Source organism: Polypterus senegalus, chromosome 13 (assembly GCF_016835505.1).
Source record: "Polypterus senegalus isolate Bchr_013 chromosome 13, ASM1683550v1, whole genome shotgun sequence".
NCBI classification, from domain to species: Eukaryota; Metazoa; Chordata; class Cladistia; order Polypteriformes; family Polypteridae; genus Polypterus; species Polypterus senegalus.
Window position 1 is genome coordinate 63151355 of NC_053166.1, and position 23754 is coordinate 63175108.

The 23754-nt window shown below is 38.2% G+C and overlaps 1 protein-coding gene across 4 annotated transcripts in view; it reads right to left on the bottom strand.

Moving 5' to 3' along the window:
- Positions 1 to 23754, bottom strand: part of LOC120541919 (matrin-3-like) — a 97420-nt gene that overhangs the window by 46065 nt on the left and 27601 nt on the right. For all 4 annotated transcript variants that reach the window (XM_039773900.1, XM_039773899.1, XM_039773898.1 and 1 more), the window contains 3 exons: positions 17768 to 17829; positions 7268 to 7294; positions 166 to 275 (listed from right to left, as the gene is read on the bottom strand). In XM_039773900.1, coding sequence (XP_039629834.1) covers positions 166 to 275; positions 7268 to 7294; positions 17768 to 17829 — 199 coding nt within the window. The remainder of the gene's footprint in view (positions 1 to 165; positions 276 to 7267; positions 7295 to 17767; positions 17830 to 23754) is intronic.

Sequence of the window (23754 nt, forward strand, 5' to 3'; positions counted from 1 at the left end):
AAACTCCACGCAGGGAGGACCCAGGAAGCAAACCCGGGTCACCTAACTGCAAGGCAGCAGTGCTACCCACTGCGCCAACGTGCCGCCCTTTCTAATTCTAATATTAACTATATTCTATCCATACACATTCATGTTCAAAGATTTCTTTATTAAAAGTTGAGTAACCTGTACTCCAATCACGATTTATTCTTGCTCTTCGAGACGCTGATGATGCAAAGTCCACTGAAGATGATCTATACAATCTTGAATCAGAACTCTCCAACGAACAGCTAGGCCTAAAATAAAGAATATAAATAAAGTATATGAATATGAATGAAATCATTTTTATATGATCTAATAAATCCTGAAATTAAACAAACATTTAATTCAGTCTGTAACCAAGAGTGAAACATCTGGGTTGTGGATCAACACCTCCAAGTCACAGTTCATTGTACTTGGCTGCAAAATGGTGGAATGCTCTCTCTAGTTTGAGAATGAAGTACTATCTCAAGCAGAGAAGTTTAAGTATCTTGCGATCTTGTTTATAAGTTGGGAAAGAAGAGAACAGGAGATTGACAGGTTGATCGAAAGGGCATCCACAGTCATGCAGATGTTGTACCGGTCAGCTGTGGTGAACAATGAGCTGAGCTGAAAGGCAAAGCTCTAAAGTTACTGGTCAATCTATGTTCCTACCCTCACATATGATCATAACCCGTGGGTAGTGACAAAAGAACTTGATGTCAGATACAAGTGGCGGATATGTTTCCTTTGCAGCACATCAGAGCTCAGCCTTAGAGATAAGGTAGGGAGCCCAAGACATTTAGAAGGAGCTCAAAGTAGAGCTACTTCTCCTTTGCAATGTCGAGGTGGTTCAGCATCTGGTTAGGATGCCTCCTGGTGAGGTGTTTCAGGCACATCTACCTGGGAGGAGGCCTAGGGAGACATGTTAGATAGATTCTCTCTTTTAGCTGGGCTAGGAACACCTCAGTATCCCCCTGGAGGAGTTGGAGTTGCCCGGGAAAAGGGATTTCTGGGCATTTTTGCTTAGACTGGTGCCCCCCACAACCCTGACCTGGATAATTGTCAGAAAATGGATAGATCTTAAAATAAAATGTATGCAGATGTTTATTTATAGATATGAACAAAGCTGTAGTATTTTTACCCTTACTGCAAGAAGGCTGACTCAGGTATGGATATTTGACTTAACATGGCATAATAATGCATGCAAAGCATAAATGATACCAACTGAAAGCATGCTACTGGGAACAGCAATTCAAATCTCAAAAAGAGAAGGCTATGTGAAACCAATATGTTATATTTTGTAGCCCCAGTATATTAAATAATCATTTAATGAAAAACTATTTTTGCATTACTAACTTAGTTACAATTTCTGCTTTGTGTTCCGAATGAGCCTTGTCTGTAGAGGAAGATTTTTTTTTTTTTATTTCTTTTGTTATTGCCATCACCACATTTAACCTTTTGTGTATTGTAGACCAACTGTTTCAGTGCGACCTCTATATATTGTTACTTTACAGAATTATTCTTAATGTTTGGTTTATTACTATTTCACAATACTAACTATAAAAACAGACGAGCAAGGCTGAGAATACACACATAAATCAGTTTGTCTATCTTTAAATTATTGATGTTCTTTTCCAATGTTTTGTCTTTTTGGAAAGCTTACCTAATGTCTGTGTTAATACAGAGTACAGTAAGACCCCCGTGAAGATGCGGTTCAAGGTTTGCGGCCTCAGTCGTTCGCGGATTTTTCCTTAGAACCTAACTAATAATTGTTAGTGGAAACCGCAAATATCCTCCGCAATTTTTATGGCTTTTTTCGTGGCAATACTGCACCATAGAGAGAACAGGAAGCAATCATAGAGGAAAACACGGCTTGGGATGGTGAAAGTAGCAACTTTCTTTTGTAATTTGTGTTTCAAGTTCCTGTCTCTCTGCCTGCCTTCTGTTGGATTACTTGTACTTACTCATTTTGTCCTGGATCGTTTCATGGTTGGGGTCTGGATTGTCTGCCGTCTGCCTGTGTACATGAGGACAAGTGGATTCACTGCTATCCTGCGAAGAAAGGAACACTCCTGAACCTATCCACCCATCTTCACCATTTCAGGAACTACCGGGAGGACTATCTTTTCATTCCCATTCAACGTGCAGATCTCTGGACTACATATTTTCATCATTACATTTCATCTGTTGATGTTTTTCATTGACTTTACTATGTGTGTTTTGTTGGTGCTTTGTTGTATATAATGTATACTGCTCAAAAGAATTAAAGGAACACTTTTTAATCAGAGTATAGCATAAAGTCAATGAAACTTATGGGACATTAATCTGGTCAGTTAAGTAGCAGAGGGGGTTGTTAATCAGTTTCAGCTGCTGTGGTGTTAATGAAATTAACAACAGATGCACTAGAGGGGCAACAATGAGATGACCCCCAAAACAGGAATGGTTTAACAGGTGGAGGCCACTGACATTTTTCCCTCCTCATTTTTTCTGACTGTTTCTTCACTAGTTTTGCATTTGGCTACAGTCAGTGTCACTACTGGTAGCATGAGGTGATACCTGGACCCTACAGAGGTTGCACAGGTAGTCCAACTTCTCCAGGATGGCACATCAATACATGTCATTGCCAGAAGATTTGCTGTGTCTCCCTGCACAGTCTCAAGGGCATGGAGGAGATTCTAGGAGACAAGCAGTTACTCTAGGCCATAGAAGGTCCATAACCCATCAGCAGGACCAGTATCTGCTCCTTTGGGCAAGGAGGAACAGGATGAGCATTGCCAGAGCCCTACAAAATGACCTCCAGCAGGCCACTGGTGTGAATGTCTCTGACCAAACAACCAGAAAGACTTCATGAGGGTGACCCAAGAGCCCCATGTCCTCTAATGGACATACCATAGAATAGAACCAATAGAATACCAGATTTGGCAGATGCACCACTGGTGCCCTGTGCTTTTTACAGATGAGAGCTCTGAGCACGTGACAGAAGTGGAAGGGTCTGGAGAAGCCATGGAGAACATTATGCTGCCTGTAACATCATTCAGCATGAGCAGTTTGGTGGTGGGTTAATGATTGTCTGGGGAGGCATATCCATGGAGGGTCACACAGACCGCTACAGGCTTGACAAAGGCACCTTGGCTGCCATTAGGTATCAGGATGAAATCCTTGGACCCATTGTCAGACCTTATGCTGGTACAGTGGCTCCTGGTGCACGACAATTCCTGGCCTCATGTGGTGAGAGTATGCAGGCAGTTCCTGGAGGATGAAGGAATTGATACCATTGACTGGCCACCACACTTTCCTGGCCTAAATCCAAAAGAACACCTCTGGGACATTATGTTTTGGTCCATCCAATGCCACCAGGTTGCACCTCAGACTGTCCAGGAGCTCAGTGATGCCCTGGTCCAGATCTGGGAGGAGATCCCCCACAACACCATCTGTCATCTCATTAGAAGCATGCACCGATGTTGTCAGGCATGTATACAAGAACACAGGGGCCATACAAAGTGCTGTGTACAATTTTGAGTTGCTGCAATTAAATTTTGGCAAAATGGACTAGCCTGCCACATAATTTTTTCACTCTGATTTTTGGGGCGTCTTTGAATTCAGGGCTCTGTAGGTTGATCATTTTCATTTCCATCAAACGATGTGGCATCCTTTCGTTCCTAACACATTACCCAGTCTATATCAGTATAGATATCCAGGAGGATTTCTTTTTCCCATTGAGATCTGATGTGTTCTCAAAGTGTTCCTTTAATTTTTTTGAGCAGTTTATAATTGGCATAAGAGGAACGGGGTGGTATCATTGTTTTCATTACATTCTTTATTTGCTGTTTGATTACTGGTTTGCTTTGTTTTTGTCTCAGTTTGTGAGTGCATGTGGGTTGGGCCAAGGCCGAGTGCGTCTCTGGAATCCACCATAAAAATAAATAAATCATTGTCAAATCTTAGCGGCACTGGACCTCTACAGCTTTATTCATTTCTCCTTGCTGCTGAATGCTGCCTGTGACGTGTCTCCAGCTGAGTGTTCCGTTTTGTTCTTCTTAATCCTTAAACCACCACAACTGGCTATAGTCGATTCTCAGTGCCATTTGCCAGCACGAAGGAGCCGATTATATTCGGCAACGTACTATCATTGAACGCCGCAACCGGCTATTGTCGGTTCCCAGTGCAATTTACCAGCACACTGGAGCTGATCAGTCAGTGCCGTAACACTGCCGACCCCTGCAACACTGCAGCCTTACTGTCTCTGGGATTGAGCCGCTGCCCTAGACTAGCCTGCCAGCATCAGCGTTTACCTCTGTGTGATTGCGTGCAGCCAGATCAAGCGCAGTTGGCTCGGTGATTTACTGAATTTCATCAATGGTGTCAGTTGCCCCTTGTACATATTGTTCCAGTAGTTTTTTAAAATAGTTTTTACAGTTCATTGGCAGTGTGTAAAATAATCAGTGTTGCAGTAATTGTGATCCTCTTTGCATAAAAAAAAAAAATGTGTTCACTCTTTTTTTTTTATGAATTCTGACATTTACTTAAAGTGCAGCAAAAAAGTATTCTTTTTTTAAGTAATGTATTAAGCTGAGGTTGAAATGAAATTAAAGTGTTTTGGGGGCATATTTAGAGTTTAAACTATAAAAATAGGAATTTTTTTAAACCACATCCATAATTTGCATTTTTTCACAATTCATGTGTGCTCTAGGAATGCAACCCCCATGAATTTCAAGGGTGTACTGTAACATGAATACTATTAAACCATCAAAAAAAACCTGTTATTCACTATTATAGCAAAAAGAGGTTCTGTACTATATGTAAATAACTTCACTCAGAACAGTTCTGCTTAAAATGCCCTCACTGTTTTAGGCGTGAAGGATGGAAGGATAAAGTGGGAGAAAACTTCTATGTACAAAACACTTGATTGGCTACATTAAATATAACTCAACATTTTTTGCCTCCCAGGGCACTACTTTCCTGGAGGACATGAGCAGCAGGATTGTCATCCATACCAACTTAAGACAGAAGGCTGAAAGACTGCAGAAATATTTCATTTCAGAAGTGCTGATTTTTAGATTTTAATGTGAAAACCAAGTTTGCACTGAAGTATGCGGTCCTTGTAGTTGATACAATCCGAACTGCAATAGAAAATGTGTTTATTGTCAAAAATAGCCAACTCCTCAGGAGTGGCTCACTTGTTGATGGAGCACTGTGTGGTGCACTGCTGAAAATATTCTTTCAGATCAACTGCACTATGTTTAAAAGTACATCTTCCTAGTCAGCCTGATCATTTATTAAATGTGATTTATTTAGAATTTACCCACTTGAAAAAATACCCAATAACCACCTAATAAATCTGTCATATGTTTACACAGGATTTTATCACTGAGATGTACTTTTCCTCCAGTTCCACAGTATGACAGTTAAACTGTCGCATGTTGTCTGCTATGGAATAAATACCTGGCAAAAGGTGAATTTGTAAGTATACAGTACAGGTTGATATAATTCTTTAAGCTAAATGAAATTTGCAAACTTATAACCTGTGATTTGGTCATACTATACAATCAGGTTTATGTTGATAAATGAATAAACTAGTTTCATGTCACAGATGCTTTAAAACAACCCCACCTAAAATTATTACAGGGTATTTTGAACACAATAGCAAATTCTTCTTAAATACAATGCATAATTCTTTCCTCCATTCAAACATAATAATGGAACAAACAAGTTTTGCTGGTCAGGCATGTCATTTGAATAGAAATTTAATTTAAATAAAACTATGACTAATTATTCCTTCTACTAATCTGAGAACCAGAGCACCAACAAATTACCAAGAGAGATATTACAGAAGTGTAAATAAACTAACATAACGCAGACTACAAATTACAGTAGAGATGCTATAAATCTTATTCAATATTTCAAGGAACCTAAACACCTACAAAAACTAAAGATTTGTTAAGAGTGTATTTAGGCCATAAAAAAAAAAAAATTTTCTCATTATATATGCATTCAGAAGGACCTTCTGATACTGTCTTTGGAACAAAAGCAGGTATTCTTACATTAGCCTGTTTTATCTAATATTGTTAACATAATTAGAAATAAACACTAGTATTAAATGGATAAAAAGTGGAGGAAAAAAAAAGAAAACCATGCTATTGCAAGTTCACATTATGCAGATATCAAAAGGACATTATTTAAATGTGTAAAGCTGCTGATCTACTCCAGCAAATGAGAATTCTATAAATAAGATGACTAAATTGGTTGGTGTGAGGCTGTGAAACTATAGTAAGTGCAGAGGATCAGTGAAGTATGCACCAGCAGTGTGTAATAGAAACATGGGTAACAGATACTGACTGTCACAATAGTGAGTGCATATTTGGTACTGTATGTTAAAGAGCAATGGGTGAAGGATTTGAAAGGGAGAACAGTCAGGTGTATGGAGGCAAGCAGAGAGATGGTAACCATCAGTTTGCACAATAAAATCAACCTCTGCTGTATTTACATGTTAAATAGAACCTGGAAAATGTTTACCTATGGTTCACACAGAAAAAGACTTTTATATTGTTAACCTGACTGAAAATTAACAATACAAATTTATATTTAAAAACAATAAAGTTATTAAAATACTGTAGAGACATTTTAAGCTTCTTAGCTGAAATGGACAAACTGGTCTGTCAAAGTTATAAGCATGGAAAATAAAGCTGCAAGACAAAAAGATCCTCTTGCAAAATAAAAGACAACTATTAACATTTTGTGTGTCATATTACTATGTAATGATTTGTTATATTGATATTTAGTCTAAATAAAAACCCGAAACGACATGAATAACAAAGATTCTGTTTGATTTTTAAAGGCAATTTTACTTTGATTTGCACTTTGCCTTTATTATGAAAGTCTGTTTTAATTCACAGGCCACATTATTTTTAGCAGCAATACAGGATAGCAGCATTGTCACACTATCCGGCTGTTTCTACCTTACAGCCTGCACTGAATCAAAATACTACAGAACAGTACTTAAAAATAAGAGTAATACATTTTCTGGTATTTTTCTGTAGCTGCTGGTTTATAGAAAATAAATATACATTTAAATCAATAGTCCAACCATATAGCAATGTCTATATTAAAAAAAAAGTATTCAACCAACACTTTTCTGGACTATATTCAACAGTTTTCTAACATCAGGGTTAAGTAAGACGATAATACTTTAGAGATGCACATTCATGCGCAATTCAAAAGTTTGAATAAAAAAAAAAAAAAAAAAAGTTTAGTCTTTAATGGAACTTACATTCTGTCTGGGATCCAGTCTGGATACCTACAAATGTAAAAATTAATTGTTATTTATTAGTTTAAAAAAAAAAGAGATTACTAATGCTGACATTTTACCTGCAAAAGGTAAATATTGCTTATACATGAAAACACAAAAAACAACTAAACATGTTCAACTGAAAGTGTCCTTTATAATCCCATACTACAACATTTAATTTATGATTGAGAATAATCCTCTGGCATCCAAAGTGAACCTCAACTGCAGACTTGAGGTATTGCACAATTTAACTGAAATCTATTAGTAGAACAAAACACATAAAGAATATACTTTAATGTTCAAATTGTTGATACTTTCAAACTGTGATCACAACTTTCCAAGCTTTAAAATTATTGATAAGATCTAAATAGAACAATGACCAAAAAAAGCTTCAACTAGTATTCAGCTAATGAAAAATGTCATAATAGCCCTCACCAAACAACATAACTAATGATCCAGTATAACATAACTAGTAATCCAGTACCCTACCCTTGCTTTTAAACCAAGGATTCAAATTAACTGAAAACAAAATGGAAGTGTCTGATGATTTTACTCAATATCTAAATAAATAAAAAGTACACCTCAGCACTTCTTTAATTTAGATTATAAAAAAGTAGAACCCTGGTTTAATCATTTCATGTTTGATGTTTTACTACATTTCATGCATGTTTCATACTGGATAGGTAAGAGCAAAGTGTGGAGATGAAAAGGAACTGCCAAAGATCCAAAGAATACAACCTAATCTGTTAAACATGGTGGTGTGGATGTCAAGGTTTGGGCAAATATGGCTGCTAAATTGGCACACTTATCTACATTGATGATGTAACTGCTGACGACAGCTGCACAAAGAATCCTGAGCGTCAAAAATCAACATCTGAGAATGTGCATTATCTATACTAATAAAAGGCAAAGCCCTCACTGACTCACTCACTCACTCACTGACTCATCACTAATTCTCCAACTTCCCGTGTGGGTGGAAGGTTGAAATTTGGCATGCTCATTCCTTACAGCTTCCTTACAAAAGTTGGCAGGTTTCCTTTCGAAATTCTATGCGTAATGGTCATAACTGGAAGCTATTATTCTACATATACTGTAATGGAGTTGAGCTCGAAAGTCGTGGGAGGCGGAGTTTTGTGTGACATCAACACACCTCCCACGTAATCACGTGAACTGACTGTCAACGCAGTACGTAGAAAACAAGGAAGAGCTCCAAAAAGCGCTGAAAAAAACATGCATTATATAATTGAAAAGGCAGCGAAACAATAAGAAGCAATCGAGTGACATATACAACCATATTCATGAGTGTTGCTACTTCGGAAACAAAGCACGGTGTAAACCTAAAGTTTAAATTAAGTTCATAGACAGGCTGCCGCTGGCGTTTGTCATGCCCACGGGTAATGTGGGATACAAGTTTAATGAGAGGACGCAGGGTATAAATGAGAGTTTTGATCACTTTGTAACTAAGTTAAAATTGCAGGTGAAGGGCTGTGCTTATGCAAATTCCGAGAGACTGTGTTTGTGGGGATTGACAGTTAAGGCGGGTGGGGGATTCACGTCATCATCTCCCCTCCCATTCACCTCATTTCGCTCTGAGCTGAGCTCCGCAGCCAACGCAGTCTTACGGAAGTGACTTTTGTGACGCTGCCACCAAATACTCACAGAAAAATCCTCAAGTTTAGGCCTTGTTCACACGGGCGTTAAATTTTGGATAAACGAACTTGCTCTGAACGTCCTAGACGTTTATGTTGCATTTTATGGTGGCGATCGATTGATTTCTACACGGCGTTCGTTTGTCTCTGTCTAACGCCAGCCTGCAGCCCAAATTGTAGTTTGTGTGTTAACCTGTGGAGGCAGTGTCGGGAACTGGATATGAAAGCCCTTGTCGTTTTATTTGAGGTGCCTCCTTTCAATATGGACCATTTTGCTATGTTAGATATTAATCTTCTTGTTTTAAAATACTCGTATCTGGGCGTAGGGAGAGAAAACATCGCCGCCGCTACTGGGTTCATCCTCTGACTGCACTTCTCAATTATTTTCTGTCATGCCCCCCCTAGGAAGAAGAAAACATCTCGCCCCAGCGACTATAAAATAGTATCATTTGTCTATAAAATTGTTATAAGTACACCTCTGCATAACACTATATCCTTATTAACGTATAAGAGAATAAAAAAGAAAGAAATATGGACCAATTTACAACAAAGAATAGCTTTATTAAATGTAACGGAAAAGATTTAAAGTGCATTCTAAATTCAAAAAATTTAAAAGAAAAATAAAAAGCATGTTCCCGAGGTCAAAGCGACCTCCTTGACGGAACCACGGGCGCCCACTATTTGAGAAACACTGGGTTAAAGGAAGTTTTTTTGTGCTTTATGAAGAAATGCGAAAATTTCCGCGCAAGTTTTTTAATAACTGTCGGATGTCGGTTTCCACTTTTGATTGTCTGCTGCAGCTGGTGCAATGCCACATTGCACGCCGATCAACCAATATGCGACTTGGTGTTAGCCCCGAAGAGAGACTACTTGTCACTCTGAGGTAATGAAACAGTAGTCGAGTGTGCGCTTACACGGTGTTATGCACTGAAATGCCCCCGCCATGGATTGCCCCCCCTACATAATCGTTATCAAATATTATATTAGAACATAAATTAATAGGTTCATGGTTTACAAATTACACGAGACAATAAAATAAAATAAGCAATATGAAAATATATATGTTGTATATGAAAACATAAAAATATTAATATTTTTTCATATACAACATGTAAACTTATATATATCCGGTCCTCCGAAGCGTAAAATAAACACGCAGAAAACGAACTAGAAGCGGTTTCCTTGCGTTCGTTGGGTTTTGAACGCCAAGAAAAAGCTGCATGCAGCGTTTTTGATGCCGTATAAAGCGCTGCGGACAAGCGCCGTCACCAAAGCCCGTGTGAACACTCTCATTGACTCCTATGTGTAGAAAACACTCGGCGCGATCCGCGCTCACCGGCCTTCTGACGCAAAAAGCGCTCGATTTTAACGCCCGTGTGAACAAGGCCTAATACACACTCTGAATCCTCCAGGCACTACTTACAAAAGGTTACATTGACAATTGTCTTACGTTATTTTTAAAATGTTTCCTTAGCACAAGCACAGCTGAGAAACTTCGATGCATGTGCTCCATAACGCGTTAAAAAATAATGCATTTAATCACACTTTGCATTCGAAGCAAAGGGGAACTTCTGTCAATGCATGATTTGCTGGTACACTGATTACATTGATAAGCGCTTCCCGATTCATTTAACCCTCGCACCCCCTTGATATGAGAACTAGTATGAAAAAATATGAGGTTAACACAGAAAAACAGATCACCAATTGAAGCTTTATGAATAATCGATATTTTATTTGCCATCAATAATTGTTTTGGTAGAGCCATACTCCGTGTAATCCTCTTTCCATTTTATAATTTTTCTGCCATTAGCTATGATTAAATGAACGGTAAAAATGTAATAGCGAAGCGAGGGTGACTTATTCAGGCAGGCAGGCGACAGCTCAATAGCTCGAATTTGGATATAAGTAGGTTCTATTTAGTCGCCAGAAATATCTTTGGTAGGAATGGAAGTTGAATTTAGTCTTTAAATTTCTATGGTGAAGAAAAATTTATACAATGATGACTAAGTTTAACTATATAAAGTCAAAACTTGAATATATAAAATCATTGCTAGAATATATAATGTCAAAACTTCAATATATAAAGTCATTCCCAAATATAAAATGTCAAAACTTCAATATATAAAGTCAGCGTCGGAATACATAAAGTAAGCGCTGGAATATATAAAGTCAAAACTTAAATATATAAAGTCAGCGTCGGAATATACACTCACCTAAAGGATTATTAGGAACACCATACTAATACGGTGTTTGACCCCCTTTCGCCTTCAGAACTGCCTTAATTCTACGTGGCATTGATTCAACAAGGTGCTGAAAGCATTCTTTAGAAATGTTGGCCCATATTGATAGGATAGCATCTTGCAGTTGATGGAGATTTGTGGGATGCACATTCAGGGCACGAAGCTCCCGTTCCACCACATCCCAAAGATGCTCTATTGGGTTGAGATCTGGTGACTGTGGGGGCCATTTTAGTACAGTGAACTCATTGTCATGTTCAAGAAACCAATTTGAAATGATTCGAGCTTTGTGACATGGTGCATTATCCTGCTGGAAGTAGCCATCAGAGGATGTGTACATGGTGGTCATGAAGGGATGGACATGGTCAGAAATAATGCTCAGGTAGCCCGTGGCATTTAAACGATGCCCAATTGGCACTAAGGGGCCTAAAGTGTGCCAAGAAAACATCCCCCACACCATTACACCACCACCACCAACCTGCACAGTGGTAACAAGGCATGATGGATCCATGTTCTCATTCTGTTTACGCCAAATTCTGACTCTACCATTTGAATGTCTCAACAGAAATCGAGACTCTTCTACCAGGCAACATTTTTCCAGTCTTCAACTGTCCAATTTTGGTGAACTCGTGCAAATTGTAGCCTCTTTTTCCTATTTGTAGTGGAGATGAGTGGTACCCGGTGGGGTCTTCTGCTGTTGTAGCCCATCCACCTCAAGGTTGTGCGTGTTGTGGCTTCACAAATGCTTTGCTGCATACCTCGGTTGTAACGAGTGGTTATTTCAGTCAAAGTTGCTCTTCTATCAGCTTGAATCAGTCGGCCCATTCTCCTCTGACTTCTAGCATCAACAAGGCATTTTCGCCAACAGGACTGCCACATACTGGATGTTTTTCCCTTTTCACACCATTCTTTGTAAAACCTAGAAATGGTTGTGCGTGAAAATCCCAGTAACTGAGCAGATTGTGAAATACTCAGACAGGCCCATCTGGCACCAACAACCATGCCACGCTCAAAATTGCTTAAATCACCTTTCTTCCCCATTCTGACATTCAGTTTGGAGTTCAGGAGATTGTCTTGACCAAGACCACACCCCTAAATGCATTGAAGAAACTGCCATGTGATTGGTTGATTAGATAATTGCATTAATGAGAAATTGAACAGGTGTTCCTAATAATCCTTTAGGTGAGTGTATAAAGTCAGCGCTGGAATATATAAAGTCAAATCTTGAATATATAAAGTCAGCGTCGGAATATATAAAGTCAGCGCTGGAATACCCATCCATTTCCCAACCCATTGAATCCGACCACAGGGTCACGGGGGTCTGCTGAAGCCAATCCCAGCCAACACTGGGCGCAAGGCAGGAACCAATCCTGGGCAGGGCACATGCATCATTTTCAAATCATTAATCGAACAGTGTTTTTTAAATTTATTTTTCTGAATACGTTTTTGTTAACTTAGTTCAGTTTGTTTCAATCAACACATTTTGACTTTGACTTTATATATTCAGGAATGAGTTTATATACTCTGATGTTGACTTTATATATTCAGACACTGACTTTATATATTCAGGTTTTGACTTTATATGTTCCAGCAATGACTTTATATATTTAACTTTATATATTCAGAAACAAGTTTGACTTTATATATTCAAGTTTTGACTTGAATATATATATATATATACACACATACGTATATATATGTGTGTGTGTGTGTATATATATATATATATATATATATGTGTATATATATATGTATATATATGTGTATATATATATATATATGTGTGTGTGTGTATATATATGTGTGTGTGTGTATATATATATATATATATATATATATATATATATATATATATATACACAGTGGAACCTCGGTTTGCGAGCATAATTGTTCGGAAAGCGTGCTCGCAATCCAAAGCACTCATTATATCAAAGCGAATTTTCCCATAAGAAATAATGGAAACTCAGATGATTCGTTCCACAACCCAAAACTATTCATATAAAATGATTAATACAAAATATAAAGTAAAAATACATAAAACAAATTAACCTACACTTTACCTTTAAAAAGAATCATGGCTGGTGTGAGTAAGTTTCTAAATTCATGTGGGATTCCACCCAACGGGACGACACGCGGAAGAGCGTCCCAAAGCAATTGCAGTCTTCCAGCGCTGTAGCAGTTCGCCGTATAAGCACATTTAAAAAGATCACAGACATGCTATAAGCACCTGCCGTCAATAAGGGCTATACAAGAAACATTATAAACATCCTGCTGCAATAAATAACAGCGCTGTTGCTGTTTCAAGCTGAAGCGGCTGGTGTTGTTAAAGTAATGAGACTCAGCTTGAGTTTTGGGGCAAGATGGGGAATCGCACTTCACAGCGCGCGCACACACAGTCACAATGCTGTAGTAAACAGTATACGCTCGTACAGATGATGACTATATGAGTGAGGCAAACAGACTCAGACGGAGAATAGGAGACAATTGCCCTCAAGAGAAGAGAGAGAGAGAGAGAGAGACTGCACTGTGAGCGAGCGAGCGAGCGAGATAAGGAGAAAAAGGCGCTTTGCGAGCAAGAGATAAGGAGAGAGAGGCGAGCGGCGAGATAAGGAGAAAAGACGAGCTTTGCAAGCAAGAGAGATAAGGAGAGAGAGAGAGAGAGGCGAGTGCCAGCGAGCGAGATAAGGAGAAAAAGACACGCTTTGCGAGAGAGAGAGAGAGAGAGAGAAGAACCATCAGCTCAGTTGTGATCACATGACACTCAGCAGACAAAGTGTATCCATACTGCTCGTATTGCAAGACATTGCTCGTTTATCAAGTCAAAATTTATTAATAAATTTTGCTCGTCTTGCAAAACACTCGTAAACCAAGTTACTCGTAAACCGAGGTTCCACTGTATATGTGTGTGTATATATATATGTATGTGTGTGTGTATGTATATGTATGTATATATATATGTGTATATATATACAGTAATCCCTCGCTATATCGCGCATCGATTTTCGCGGCTTCACTCTATCGCGGATTTTAAATGTAAGCATGTCTAAATATATATCACGGATTTTTCGCTGGTTTTGCGGATTTCTGCGGACAATGGGTCTTTTAATTTATGGTACACGCTTCCTCAGTTTGTTTGCCCAGTTGATTTCATACAAGGGACGCTATTGGCAGATGGCTGAGAAGCTACCCAATTAGAGCACGTATTACATATTAAATAAAACTCCTCAATGATATACGTTCGCACATTTTAAAGCTCTAACAGCCCGTATTGATTTTTGATTGTTTGCTTTTCTCTGCGCCTGGCCTGACGGAGGGGGTGTGAGCAGAGGGGCTGTTTGCACAGAGGCTGTTTGCTTAGAAGATACGGACGCTCCTCTAAAAAATCTTGAAAAGACTACCTTCATATTGATCCCTTCACTGCGGCAGCTTTATCGCGGTGCTTCGCTTACTTAAAAGCACAACGGCCCTATTGATTTTTGTTTACTTTTCTCTCTCTCTGACATTCTCTGCCCCATACGTTTACTTCTTTGAAGAGAAGATATGTTTGCATTCTTTTAATTGTGAGAAAGAACTGTCATCTCTGTCTTGTCATGGAGCACAGTTTAAACTTTTGGCTAAAGGGTGTTATTTCATGTCTAGAGGGCTCTAATAATGTTAAAATTGTATTTAGAAAGTCGTAAACAGGTTTTCCATGCTCTAACTGCGAAAATATTTATAAATAAAGATTTATAAATAAAGAATCCTACTTCGTGGAAATTCATTTATCTGTCTGGAGCGGATTAACCACGATAAACAAGGGTTTACTGTATAACTGTGCAGAGAATATTTATAAACAGTGTGGGAGAGTTTCTAAGGGCTTAAAATATATAAAATAACCATACAAAGATATGATTTCTACTTGGCGGATTTTCACCTATAAGCAGGGGTCTGGAAGCAACCCCCAGCGATCGAGGAGGATTACTGTATATATATATATATATATATATATATATATATATATATATATATATATAACTGCTCAAAAAATTAAAGGAACACTTTGAAAACACATCAGATCTCAATGGGAAAAAGAAATCCTCCTGGATATCTATACTGATATAGACTGGGTAATGTGTTAGGAGCGAAAGGATGCCACATCGTTTGATGGAAATGAAAATGATCAACCTACAGACCCCTGAATTCAAAGGCCCCAAAAATCAGAGTGAAAAATTATGTGGCAGGCTAGTCCATTTTGCCAAAATGTAATTGCAGCAACTCAAAATTGTGCGCAGCACTTTGTATGGCCCCTGTGTTCTTGTATACATGCCTGACAACATCGGTGCATGCTTCTAATGAGATGACAGATGGTGTTGTGGGGGATCTCCTCCAAGATCTGGACCAGGGCATCACTGAGCTCCTGGACAGTCTGAGGTGCAACCTGGTGGCATTGGATGGACCAAAACATAATGTCCCAGAGGTGTTCTATTGGATTTAGGTCAGGAAAGTGTGGTGGCCAGTCAATGGTATCAATTCCTTCATCCTCCAGGAACTGCCTGCATACTCTCACCACATGAGGCCAGGAATTGTCGTGCACCAGGAGCCACTGTACCAGCATAGGGTCTGACAATGGGTCCAAGGATTTCATCCTGATACCTAATGGCAGCCAAGGTGCCTTTGTCAAGCTAGTAGCGGTCTGTGTGACCCTCCATGGATATGCCTCCCCAGACAATCATTAACCCACCACCAAACTGTTCATGCTGAATGATGTTACAGGCAGCATAATGTTGGCTTCTCCAGACCCTTTCACTTCTGTCACGTGCTCAGGGTGAACCTGCTCTCATCTGTAAAAAGCACAGGGCACCAGTGGTGCATCTGCCAATTCTGGTATTCTATGGCGAATGCCAATCGAGCTGCATGCTGCTGGGCAGTGAGATCAGGGCCCATTAGAGGACATGGGGCCCTTGGGTCACCCTCATGAAGTCTTTCTGGTTATTTGGTCAGAGACATTCACACCAGTGGCCTGCTGGAGGTCATTTTGTAGGGCTCTGGCAGTGCTCATCCTGTTCCTCCTTGCCCAAATGAGCAGATACTGGTCCTGCTGATGGGTTATGGACCTTCTATGGCCCTCCCCAGCTCTCCTAGAGTAACTGCTTGTCTCCTAGAATCTCCTCCATGCCCTTGAGACTGTGCAGGGAGACACAGCAAACCTTCTGGCAATGACACGTATTGATGTGCCATTCTGGAGAAGTTGGACTACCTGTGCAACCTCTGTAGGGTCCAGGTATCGCCTCATGCTACCAGTAGTGACACTGACTGTAGCCAAATGCAAAACTAGTGAAGAAACAGTCAGAAAAGATGAGGAGGGAAAAATGTCAGTGGCCTCCACCTGTTAAACCATTCCTGTTTTGGGGGTCATCTCATTGTTGCCCCTCTAGTGCATATGTTGTTAATTTCATTAACACCACAGCAGCTGAAACTGATTAACAACCCCCTCTGCTACTTAACTGACCAGATTAATGTCCCATAAGTTTCATTGACTTTATGCTATACTCTGATTAAAAAGTGCTCCTTTAATTCTTTTGAGCAGTATATATATGTGTATACAGGTATATATACATATATATATATATATATATATATATATATATATATATATATATATATATATATATATATATATATATATATATATATATATATATGTGTATATATATATATATATATATATATATGTGTGTATACATATATATATATGTGTGTGTGTATATATATATATGTGTGTATATATATATATATATATATATATGCCAGCAACATTCATGACAATCTTTTTACTTCTCCGCTGCGAAGCGCGGGTATTCTGCTAGTTTACTTATATGTTAAGCGCCTTAAATTAAGTTCAACTATTACACACAGTATTAATGTACCTCTATGGTTTTACATTTTATAGCATTTGTTTTTACAGAAAATATAAAAAACTGGCATGAATACCATAGTACCAACTACTGTGTGAACATAGCAAGAGATGCACAACCTTCGAAATCAGTGTGTAATGGAAATGGACCAACATTATAAACCCAGGTTGGGTAGATTCAGACCCATCCAATACTGGCTGTTACAGCTGCTGGGGATGTTGCACTGGCCTCGCAAAGCATTATGGGGCACTGAAAAAAAAAAGTTCTACTAAACCAGCTGAATTATCAGTTAATAAAAAATAAGCAAGGGCAAATGAAGAAAATTCACGACAAATAAAATTTTGGCAAAATTTCCTAATAAGCACTAATAAAGAGGAAGAACAAGATGACAAAAGTGAAAAAATGGAAGTTAAGTAACAATAAGAACAGATTTCTGTGAAGCAATGTGTTATTTACAAACTTTAAAGAATATTTATAAGTAAACACTAGTGAAAAATAATCGTTAGTGGGGCTTCATAAAATAGAAAATATGGATAAAAGTACAAGCTGAAAAAAATTTTTTTTTAATAAAACTTTGATAATCCATTGTTTAGGCTGATGAATTAAAAAAACAACATTTTTGTCATTTAAGAAAAGACTAGTAAACATTTTTTTTTTTTTTTTAAATGAGAAGTCCACATGAAAAAATGTATATATTCTTACATATCCAGCAGGATTTGGCATGACTCTGTATGCAATACTCCATCAAGGTGTCTATTCCAAACCTATTATGAAAGAGAAAGGGAGACATTAAATAAGCACATTTCTTAAACTTTAAAATAATTTCTGTCTCACATGTAACACAGCTGCTCCTAAATTATACCAGACAGTATTATTTCAAAAAGATTAAAAATAATATTATACAAATTACTTTATATTTTACTCTTGTCTTAAACAACTCCAAATGTATATATGAATGACCTCCAAAGAGCACTGAGACTTTTGATATCGTGAACGTATCTGCAAAAACTGGGGTCTCCTGCCCAGCAAAAGTCGAGCAGCCGGCGCACGCGCATATCTGTGCCGGCCTTTGAGACGCTGACAGCGCTTCTGCCTTAAGTCCAAGTGAGCACTTTTAATTTTTTTCATCCTCCCCCTGAGCTATAAAACAGACAAGTGCAAACACGGGACCCCTTTTCTACACTGCGGCAAACTAATATTAAGGCGATTCGAACTTTCTTTTGCACGTATACGATTATGAGGTCGTCAGCTCGGATTATGAAGACACGCACAGGAGTGGAGGACTGACAGTGCCATCACAGCCGATTAATGGCAGGGACGTCTCACCAGTCTACACAAGACCCACGCGACTGTCCCCAAAAGGCGATCATATCGTCAGCAAATACATCTCTCTATACTATATAAAAGAAAAAGGCAACTTTCCTTTCTTTACACCTTTTTTTTCCTTTTATCCCAAACCAAAGCCTCTCTCTCTTAACACTGCAGAGGACACAAAACTAATTTTCTTTAATTGCTGGTAATGCCGGTAAGGCACATTACCAGAGGCACAAATTTGAACGTTCACATAGAAAATGTAATTTCTATACCACAGGCGTCGTGTAGCGCCTTTCAAAAGGGATCTACTACCGAGAGATGATCCATATGCATTTTAGCTGCTGTTAGTACTACTTACCTGTTGTGTTACACAGTCTTTAAAATGTAGTTAACCCGCAACCACTCCAGTAGTGCTCATTGTACCTGTACTTCTTAAAACGTTAATGTTTTACTGTTTAATAACTGATAGACTATATTTTATTATTTTTCCCTTGCACTCAGTGACCAAAGCTATACACACACACACACATATATATACACATATATATACCTGTGTGTGTGTATGTATATACATATATACATATCTATACATATCTATATACATATATATATATATATATATATACATACACACACACACACACATAATTTGTGTGTGTGTATGTATGTATGTGTGTATATATGATGTGGATAGACATGTATATACAAACCGGATTCCAAAAAAGTTGGGACACTAAACAAATTGTGAATAAAAACTGAATGCAATGATGTGGAGATGGCAAATGTCAATATTTTATTTGTAATAGAACGTAGATGACAGATCAAATGTTTAATCCGAGTAAATGTATCATTTTAAAGGAAAAATATGTTGATTCAAAATTTCACGTTGTCAACAAATCCCAAAAAAGTTGGGACAAGTAGCAATAAGAGGCTGGAAAAAGTAAATTTGAGCATAACGAAGAGCTGGAAGACCAATAAACACTAATTAGGTCAATTGGCAACATGATTGGGTACAAAAAGAGCTTCTCAGAGTGGCAGTGTCTCTCAGAAGCCAAGATGGGTAGAGGATCACCAATTCCCACAATTTTGCGCAGAAAGATAGTGGAGCAATATCAGAAAGGTGTTACCCAGCGAAAAATTGCAAAGACTTTGCATCTATCATCATCAACTGTGCATAACATCATCCAAGATTCAGAGAATCTGGAACAATCTCTGTGCGTAAGGGTCAAGGCCGTAAAACCATACTGGATGCCCGTGATCTCCGGCCCTTAAACGACACTGCACCACAAACAGGAATGCTACTGTAAAGGAAATCACAGAATGGGCTCAGGAATACTTCCAGAAACCATTGTCAGTGAACACAATCCACCGTGCCATCCGCCGTTGCCAGCTGAAACTCTACAGTGCAAAGAAGAAGCCATTTCTAAGCAAGATCCACAAGCTCAGGCATTGTCACTGGGCCAGGGATCATTTAAAATGGAGTGTGGCAAAATGGAAGACTGTTCTGTGGTCAGACGAGTCACATTCAAGTTCTTTTGGAAATCTGGGACGCCATGTCATCCGGACCAAAGAGGACAAGGACAACCCAAGTTGTTATCAACGCTCAGTTCAGAAGCCTGCATCTCTGATGGTATGGGGTTGCATGAGTGCGTGTGGCATGGGCAGCTTGCATGTCTGGAAAGGCACCATCAATGCAGAAAAATATATTCAGGTTCTAGAACAACATATGCTCCCATCCAGACGTCATCTCTTTCAGGGAAGACCCTGCATTTTTCAACAAGATAATGCCAGACCACATTCTGCATCAATCACAACATCATGGCTGCGTAGGAGAAGGATCCGGTACTGAAATGGCCAGTCTGCAGTCCAGATCTTTCACCTATAGAGAACATTTGGTGCATCATAAAGAGGAAGGTGCGACAAAGAAGGCCCAAGACGCGATTGAACAGTTAGAGGCCTGTATTAGACAAGAATGGGAGAGCATTCCTATTTCTAAACTTGAGAAACTGGTCTCCTGGTCCCCAGACGCCTGTTGAGTGTTATAAGAAGAAGGGGAGATGCCACACAGTGGTGAAAATCGCCTTGTCCCAACTTTTTTGGGATTTGTTGACACCATGAAATTCTGAATCAACATATTTTTCCCTTAAAATGATACATTTTCTCAGTTTAAACTTTTGTTCCGTGATTTATGTTCTATTCTGAATAAAATATTAGAAGTTGGCACCTCCACATCATTGCATTCAGTTTTATTCACGATTTGTATAGTGTCCCAACTTTTTGGAATCTGGTTTGTGTATATATATATATATATATATATATATATATATATATATATATATATATATATATATGTATATTTACACTCAAACCGATTATGACAGTAGCAATCCAAGCTGTGAGAAAACAGTAAAAAGGAGACGTGTCAGATGTCGTGGTACATTTTCTGATGCAGCTAGACGAAAACAACTTCGTGACGCTGCCGCCAAATACACAAAACAATTACTTTGACAATCATGATACATTATTTTTAAAATGTTTCCTTTTGTTTCTCTTTCCTTCTTTAACACACTACTTCTCCGCTGCCAACCGCGGGTATTTTGCTAGAGATAGAGATATATAGATATATATAGATATATATAGATATGAGAACACCACTCATATCAATGACAAAACAATTACATTGACAATAATGTTACGTTATTTTTAAAATTTTTCCTTTTCTTTTTCATACCTTCTTTAACACACTACTTCTCCACTGGTATTCTGCTATATATGGTATTCTGCTATATATATATATATATATATATATATATATATATATATATATGTATATATGTATATATATATATATATATATATATATATATATATATATATATACACACACACACATATATATATATATATATATATATACACACACACACACACACACACACACACACACACACACACACACACATATATATATATATATATATATATATATATATACATACATACACACACACACACACACACATATATATATATATATATATATGTATTAGGGGTGGGACTCGATTAAAAACATGTTAATCGTATGTAATCACACATGAAAATTTGCTCCAAATTGCAAATGTTTTTTTTAATTTAAAAGGGTTTTAGTGGCCGACAGAATCAAATAATAGACATGGACATGAATATTGTAAACTCAAGCTCTTTTAATTTCTGAAAAAAAAAAATGCTTTTAAACTGCATTTCAATTCAAAACAGAAACAAAAATGTCATACCTGGCTAAAACTGGGCAGACTTAACAATAAAGTGGTATTTTAAGTACTTTAAGTACATTTTCAGAATGGTATTGTCTTTAAATAATAAAAACAAAAATTTTAACATAAAATGCAGTTTTTCTTCTTAAAAAAATAAGGCAGAAACATAAAAGGTAATTTGACCAGCTTCACCTTTAAACTCTGAGTAACCTTAGCCAAAATTATTTTGTACATTAGGCTAAAACAGTGTGATCATTGAACATTTTGTAATTAGATGTAATTAGAATTACTAACGGTCACGGAAGAACAATGATCCCCAGTAAGAGCCACAAAGTCCGCTTTCTGTAATGCATCTAATTTGGCTTGCTTTTCAGTGTGCACAAAACCATGCTTTTATCAAGGCTTCTGTCGGGTAGTCTTTTGAAATGAAATTTTCCTCCGAAGAGTCACTTTATTCCAACTCTAACATTTTTGTAGCTCTGATGTGTGCATCAGTGTAATCGATGTACCAGGAAATCATGCATTGACAAAAGTTCCCCTTTGCTTGGAATTGAAAGTGATATTAAATGTGTTATTTTATGGAGTACATACATCGAAGCTTCTCAGCTGTACTTGTGCTAAGAAAAGGAAACATTTTAAAAATAACGTAACATGATTGTGAATGTAATAATTTTGTGACCGTTATGAGTGTTGCTGTCATCAAGGTTTGGATTATAATTTCTTTCAATCAGGTTCGTATTTGGACAGTTTGCACAAAACCACACTTTTATCAAGGCTTCCGTCGGGTAGTCTTTTGAAATGAAATTTGCCTCCTATAAGTCTTAGGAATGCGCTTTGTATCCGTTCTTCATAAAGCTTCAATTGGTGATCTATCTTTCTGCGTTAACCGCATATTTTCTCATACGTCTCAAACCAAGGAGATGCGAGGGTAAATGAATCGAAGCGCAGTACATACTCGTGCACCCTCTCGAATCGAACCTCGGCGCTAAGCCTCTACCATTGCGCCACAGCGTGTGGTTTGTCTATTTGAGAGTATGTAGATCGGGGTATACAACCTATATATAATATAAATATATATATAAATATATATATATATATATATATATATATATATATATATATATATATATATATATATATATATATATATATATATATATACTGCGGTGGGTTGGCACCCTGCCCAGGATTGGTTCCTGCCTTGTGCCCTGTGTTGGCTGGGATTGGCTCCGGCAGACCCCCGTGACCCCGTATTCGGATTCAGCGGGTTAGAAAATGGATGGATGGATATATATATATATATATACTAATAAAAGGCAAAGCCCTCACTCACTCACTCACTCACTCACTCACTCATCACTAATTCTCCAACTTCCCGTGGGTGGAAGGCTGAAATTTGGCAGGTTCATTCCTTACAGCTTCCTTACAAAAGTTGGGCAGGTTTCATTCGAAATTCTACGCGTAATGGTCATAACTGGAAGCAGTTTTTCCATTTACTGTAATGGAGATGAGCTTGAACGCCGTGGGGCGGAGTTTCGTGTGACATCATCACGCCTCCCACGTAATCACGCAGTACATAGAAAATCAGGAAGACCTCCAAAAAGCGCTGAAGAAAACATGCATTATATAATTGAGAAGGCAGCTAAACAATAAGAAGCGAAGCGAGTGACATATACAACCATATTGATGAGTTCTGCTACTGAAACAAAGCACGATGTAAACCTACACTTTAAATTAAGTTCATAGACAGGCTGCGCTGGCGCTTGTAATTTAGTGCCTGCCCATATAAGGCCGTCCGTCAGCGGCAATCCAATAGCAAACTCCCACTAAATATTCACGGGTGAAGGACTGTGCTTATGCAGAGGAAGATGAGATGGTCAGTGGTGTTTGGCACAAACTCAGCGAAACTGCGAGAGAAAGTTTTAAGTGCCAGGACTAAGGTAACATTAAATACAGCCATGGACATAGCACGAGATGGCACCAGCACAACTGGGAACTTCGATGCATGTACACCAAGCGGCTCACGGAACTGCGCGAGTGCACAGATAAAAGCAACAGTTCCAAAGAGCGCTGAACAAAACCGAATTACACAATTGAAAAGGCAGCAAAAATATGAAGCGCCTG